At 36.1% G+C, this 6,912-nt stretch overlaps 1 protein-coding gene across 2 annotated transcripts; it reads left to right on the forward strand.

The window, feature by feature from the left end:
• Positions 1–455: 455 nt before the first annotated feature.
• On the forward strand, positions 456–6,912 carry LOC121807165 (arginine--tRNA ligase, chloroplastic/mitochondrial-like). Of its 2 annotated transcripts, none has more exons than XM_042207371.1 (18): positions 456–671; positions 1,576–1,643; positions 1,802–1,941; positions 2,105–2,180; positions 2,346–2,447; positions 2,891–3,106; positions 3,305–3,385; positions 4,115–4,198; positions 4,326–4,430; positions 4,681–4,859; positions 5,075–5,159; positions 5,243–5,429; positions 5,545–5,614; positions 5,782–5,851; positions 5,994–6,083; positions 6,297–6,365; positions 6,447–6,545; positions 6,630–6,912. In XM_042207371.1, the coding sequence occupies exons 1-18, from the start codon at positions 563–565 to the stop codon at positions 6,738–6,740; spliced, it is 1,941 nt and encodes a 646-aa protein (XP_042063305.1). In that variant the 5' UTR covers positions 456–562; the 3' UTR covers positions 6,741–6,912. The 2 variants fall into 2 exon arrangements, with proteins under 2 accessions (XP_042063305.1, XP_042063314.1); XM_042207380.1 differs by having other exon boundaries at positions 530–671; positions 1,572–1,643.

Genomic DNA, 6,912 nt, shown 5'->3' on the forward strand with positions numbered 1-6,912 from the left:
CAGGTTCCGTCCCTTAGTTAAGGGATGAAGGAATAAAGTACAGTGGGACCCTCAAATAGTAGTTTAAGGGACGGTGTAGGGATGCTCTTAAAGTTTGTAAACTAGGATTAAGACGTGATACAAATATAAATTTAATGCAATAAATGCGAAAATATTTTCAATTTAATAACATCACAAATAAATTTCATAATATTTCTCAACAGATCTAAGAGATGACGTGAAATAATTTACAACATGAATCCTAAAAGCTTATGTAGTTCCTAGTAATCTAATTAAATTTAGAAACTATTCAAGAAAGCTTTTTAAAGGGTTAGGAACCTTTTCCATAAATTAAATTCTGAAATAAAAGAAAATCTATATTCCCCAGCTCAACACAATTCTCGACGTGGCCCGACGCCATTGGCTGATGTTCAGCCAAATATATAATCGACGCAGACAATTTTATTTTATTAAACCCTAATCGAGCTGGAACAGTTCTTCACTGAAAACACAGACACACACACACGCAGTCATATTAGATACATACACACTGCATTTCATATCTGTATAAATACACACTCTAATGAATTCTCCGCATTTCAGTCTCCTCCGCGCCGGATTTCTCTCCTCTGCAAATCTCTCGCCTTTCCCTCTCTCTCCCCCCTTCTTGCTCCCCAGCTTATCCGCTAACGGTAAGAATCTCTCTCTCTCTCGCTAACTGATTGCATGTGTTGGACGATATCCCTGCTTTAATGCGGCGCATTGATATCCATTGGATTGAAAATGCAGAGCTTAGTTCTGATTTAACTGGTTGGAAATAGGTTGCGGCTTGATTTTAGGTTTGCTTCGTCTTATCCGTGCGAGTTATTGCTGTAATTCCACATTTATTTTTGCTTTTCTTTTTGAGAATTGGTTCAATGATACTTCAATTCTAGGGTGAATGAATATGAGATTGGGAGAGTTCTATTTTGTAGTCGAGAATTGGGGTTTCTCTTTCCTCCTTGCGCCACTAATTAGGATTCTCCGTGGATTGCGGGCTATGAAATGCGATGCTTTCAATCCAATCCGCAGCATAAGTAATTGCATGCTAATTTGCAGAATAAACAGTTTATCTCATACCAAACGCGAATAGGTTCTTGTTGTAGTCTCAATTAGTCTACTGAGTACATAATGTAACGTTTGCTTATGAATGTCAGTTGCAGATGTATATACTCATAAACAGCCTAGTTGGTTGATGAAGTATGTCTTTTTACTTGCCCCCGTGGGTTCGGGAGAAGTGGCTGATTCTTCTTTATGCACACCTTTAAACAGTTTCTCTAAGTGGAGTGTTGTAAACTAAACTGTCTGACTGAGGCAGTTGTATTTTCAGTCTCAGATGCATTTGTATATGCTTTGGTATATTTGTTTGGCACTTGATGTTGTTATATAGTTACCATGGTGGAATATATATTTAACTTAGCTTTTGTAATAGACTTCTCTGCTTATATGATGTTATCAAGGACAAGCAAACTCTTTTTGCTAGTACTTACTTTTTACCAGAATATATGATTGTTGGTTATATGCTAATTTTCTTGTACTTATCATAAAATTAGACAGGTATTCTTAGAACGTCTAAAAGGATATTCTTCAGAGCCAACGCATCATCATTGACGAACATGGCAAATGTAAGTGCATATTATTATCTCCTTACATAAGCCTAAATTTAGGTTTTGGTTCTTGCACATCCATGGAATGTTTATCTATTACTAGAGTTAAGAAAGCTGAAACAGGATACAAATTTGGTTAGCCTGTATTTAATTCTTATTTAATCTATCATGAACAGGATCAAAGGATTGCTGGTAGCCCTAGGCAACAACTAGCAAAATTATTTGAGGAATCTTTGAGACTAACAATCCCTGATGAGTTGGATATTGACCCTGCCATCGCTCCTTGTCAAAACCCCAAATTTGGTGACTACCAATGGTATTATCCTTCCTCTTTATAAATTTTTTTCTCATATTTTTAATAGACTGCTCTTAAACTTTTAGATTAGTAAATTTTGAAAGCATTATACATTGCCGTAATCATTTTGTATTTCCGCAACTTTTATTGAATATTGAAAATGTTAAATTTGTCTTATCTACAGCAACAATGCAATGGGCTTGTGGTCAAAAGTTAAAGGAAAGAGTACCCAGTTTAAAAATCCCCAACAAATAGGACAGGTTCGATAAATATGTTCACTTATTAATGCATACCTGCATATTGAAGGCTTAATATGTTTAAATAATTATGGCACATATGCCCTTTCATGGTGTAAATGTCATATAATTAGTTGGTATCTGATTATATATTTCTATGTGATCTTTATTTGTTTGTTTATTTTCTAGGCCATTAAAGCAAATCTCCCTTCTTCAGAAATGCTAGATGGAAGCTCAATTGCTGGACCTGGCTTTGTAAATGTCAAATTGTCAGGGCAATGGATAGCCAAGGTAATTCCAGTGATTCTTTAATTAAATATTCTTTATGGCAATGTTATCAAATAGCGGATATGGCGGCGCCATGGTGCTATGGCATGGCGTTCAGTGGTGGAAAAGCCATAGCACCGCCATATCCGTCATTTGACAACATTGCGTGTGTACCGCATTTAGGAATGGGGCATTATGCAAGAAACATGGATGTTAGAGTTGTATTTTATACTTTATTAATTGTTTTAAGAATTTTAGATGTTATATTTTTATTTTTTTCTAATTTTTGAATTATATATAAACATATAAGTATTATTTTATTTATTTAATTATTGACCGCCATATCCGTCATACTAATGCGCCATATCCCTGTGGCGGTTTTTTGGCGAACTGCCATAAGCTGCCATACGAGATTGATAACATTGCTTTATGGTGCACCAATAAAGAGCTTACCAGAATTTTTGCAGAGCATTCAAAACATGCTAATGGATGGTATTGAAACGTGGGCTCCTAAGCTTTCGGTCAAAAGAGCTGTAGTGGATTTCTCATCACCCAATATAGCAAAAGAAATGCATGTTGGTCACTTAAGATCAACTATCATTGGAGACACCCTGGCACGTATGTTGGAGTATTCAAATGTGGAGGTTCTTCGGAGAAACCATGTTGGAGACTGGGGGACACAGGTGTGTACGTATTTTTTTCTGTTTATTTACAGAGTTAGACCCAATATTAGAGACTCCCATTTTCTATAAACTCTGGATTGTATTGTTGGGATTTTTTTTCTTTAATCACTCTCTTATTACAAAGTTGGCTAATTCATGGTAGCTGTTATTGTTCTCTGTACAATCTTATACATACTAACGCTGTTTGGTTTCTTCTAGTTTGGCATGTTGATAGAGTTTCTGTTCGAAAAGTTTCCCAGCCTGGAAGTTGTCAATGATCAAGCCATTGGAGACTTGGAGGTGAGACCCAAAATTATATGTCCTGTGGTCTTCACAGATCTTGTGTACTATGTTTTAATCATCACTCATATTCACTAGATTCATTGGATTGGTTAATCATCAACAACACCATGCAATATAAGACTTCTTTCTTATAATGAAATTACACATTAAACTGCAAATGAACTTATAACATGCCTCCACATTATGCATCAGGCATGATTAAGATACACCCAGATGGTCTTTTGGTTCTAATAGCAATGCGTGCACGCTCACACGCATGCACATATATTATATTTATACGTATGAACTAATCAGATGTTTCACATATAAAATTTTGATCTATATAATTAAAATTCTTATCTTAAGCCTTCTTATTCTTCACTGTATAGTTGCAACTTTCATTTATATTCATTGAGATGTCATATACCATCCAATTAGATTGGTTGATATATGCTACTACTCTCTAGTTGTACCATTAGTTTTTGACATTGTGAATGTCTTACTTGGATTCAACTTAGTCAATTTAGTAGTATGTGGGCATTTGAGAACTAAGTCTAAGAGTTAGCATTCAACTTAGCATGGAAATATTTATCAAATTGTGTAACAGTCAGTTTGTAAGAGTTTGATATTGCTTTTGCGGGATATGCTTGTAATTTAAAAAATAAACACAGGTATTCATTTTATTAAAATTATTATCACCTGTAGCGCTTGGGAGTTCAACTATTTTTCAATATGCTTGTTTTTCAGGCATTCTATAAGGCATCAAAGCTAAGATTTGACAGTGATCCTGATTTCAAGGAAAGGGCTCAGCGGGCAGTTGTCAGCCTTCAGGTAGACTACACAATAGCTTATCTTGCCTGAATGATCCTGAGAAGTCTTTTAACTTTATACAAAAAATGTATTTGTTTATATTGTCTTCGTGTGATGCCATATATACTTATATGTATTCATGCTACAGGCTGGTGAGGAGAAGTATCGGAGGGCATGGGCTGAAATTTGTAAAATTAGTAGAACTGGGTATGAGAAGGTGTATGAGCATCTTGGAGTTGAGTTGGAGGAAAAGGTATGGAGACTTCTATACTTAACTTTCTCAAGCTGGTCTATTTGAAGCTTTTGGTGAATATCTAGCATCACTAGTGTATCATACTTTTTTTTATTATTTGACCCAAGTTACCCCTTCTATAGTGCATGTTCCTTTTTTACTGGAAGTGAATTCTACAGGTCCTTAGACATGTTAAAAAGTTCTTTTATGTTAACTAATTTTTGGGCTTCTACGTACCTTGTGTTTCAATCATATCTTTTCCTTTTCCCAGGGTGAGAGCTTTTACAATCCTTACATTCCCAATGCTCTAGAGTTATTGAATAAAGAGGGATTAATTGAAGAAAGCGAAGGAGCTCGTGTCATCTTCATTGAAGGAAAAAAGATACCACTTATTGTTGTAAAAAGGGATGGTGGGTACAACTACGCATCAACAGATCTTGCTGCTCTGTGGTGAGTTTCCGCGTTTGGCAAATGTTCTTTCTGTTTGTTTTTCTCTCTTTTCGTAGCATAAATTCCACTTGTTTGTACTAGTATACCCCTGGTATGTGGTTGGATAGTTTCTAAAGACTTGTTTCTTTTAAGTTCTGTATATATACCATACTGGTACCTTTATTACTATTATTTCTAAACCAGGTGCTGATATGCTACAAATCTACAATTTGTAGGTATCGACTGAACGAGGAAAAGGCTGAGTGGATTATATATGTTACTGATGTTGGCCAAAGAGAGCACTTTGAAATGCTTTTTGCTGTAAGTTGAATCTCTTACACATCTTTACATTAGCTCCCTTGCATGCCAGACTTCATTCTGAGAGCTTTGGGATGCTCTTTCAGGCGGCTAAACGAGCTGGTTGGCTTCCAGCTGATGATAAAGCGTATCCTAAAGCTAGCCATGTTGGTTTTGGGCTTGTTCTTGGAGAAGATGGAAAACGATTCCGTACTCGCAGTACTGAAACTGTCAAACTGGTTGATTTACTAATTGAAGCCAAAAGTAGATGCAAAACTGCTTTAATTGAAAGAGGTTAGTTGCTGCATTCTTTGTCCTCGGCTCTATTACCTGAGTTGATTCCTATTGTTCCACTTATGCTCTTAATTGAGAAAAACTGTACCTTACAAGCACTTCAAATGTTTGCCAGGCAAAGACAAAGAATGGACTGAAGAGGAGCTCGATAAAACTGCTGAAGCGGTTGGATATGGGGCTGTTAAGTGAGTATCCTGCATCTTGGACTGTTTTCTCGCATGAATATTTCTTGTACTATTACAAATTCTATTTACTTTTATATTTCAGAAAATAAGTAATTACTTTTATGTTTCAGAGGTTATAACTCTTTCACCAGATCTCTAAAGATATTCAATTTTTGTGTATAAAACAGATATGCTGATCTGAAGAATAACCGAACAACCAATTATACATTTAGTTTTGACCAGATGCTGAATGACAAGGTGAGTTAAGGCCATAGTTAGACTATTTGCTCATACCCCTATCTGTGAAAGCTGGTCTCTGATGGTTGGCTTTTGTTTATGTTCAAATCTATCTGCATTCTCTAAATTGTGTTCTTAAGCGTGGTACTTCTATCGTGTTCAGGGCAATACTGCAGTGTACTTGTTATATGCACATGCTCGGATATGCTCAATTATCAGAAAATCAGGGAAAGATATTGAAGAATTAAAAAAGGTAAGCTCCCTTCTTATCATGTAAAGTAGACTTTAAGCTCCCTACTTCTAAATGTTCATCTTCGGTCTTATGTTCTTCCTTAAGGACTAGCAGTCTAGCACGCATTCTTTTTCTTCATAAAAAAATCCAGGAATTTTAGGATCATATCCAGTGGGTAGACCTCAAGAGTTACATGTTATTGACGGCCTATTACCTTCACTAAATTTGAAACAGGTCGGAAAGATAGACTTGGCTCATCCCGATGAACGTGTTTTAGGACTTCATTTGCTCCAGTTTGCCGAGGTAATTGTGTTATGGATATACACATACCCGTTTGCATAGTCACCAGTTTGGATCTCATCTCACCAGTTTATGCCTTTTTAGGTTGTTGAAGACTCGTGCACAAATCTGCTACCAAATGGTTTGTGTGAATATTTATACAATTTATCAGAAGACTTTACTGGATTTTATACCAACTGCCAGGTATGAAGCTTCTATTCTCTAGATAATCCACACATTATTGTCGATGTCAATTTCTGTAACTTGTCTAATCCGAGAACGTTGTAGGTTGTGGGATCTGCAGAGGAGACGAGCCGACTCCTGTTGTGCGAGGCAACAGCAGTTGTTATGAGAAAATGTTTCCATTTGCTGGGAATCACCCCAGTTTACAAAATTTAAGCCATTCCCTAATGTTTTTTTTTTTGTAATTTAACCCTCTGCTTTTCTTGGGGGAGTTGTATTATATACTGTCGCTATTGGAAGAGTTTTGACTCTCTACGTTGCAACTCATGATCTTGCTTTTGTAACTTTAGCTGTCTTTTATAATTTGCTAATTTGACATTTTCACCTA

The sequence above is a fragment of the Salvia splendens genome, chromosome 1 (genome assembly GCF_004379255.2).
Source record: "Salvia splendens isolate huo1 chromosome 1, SspV2, whole genome shotgun sequence".
In the NCBI taxonomy this organism is placed as follows: Eukaryota; Viridiplantae; Streptophyta; class Magnoliopsida; order Lamiales; family Lamiaceae; genus Salvia; species Salvia splendens.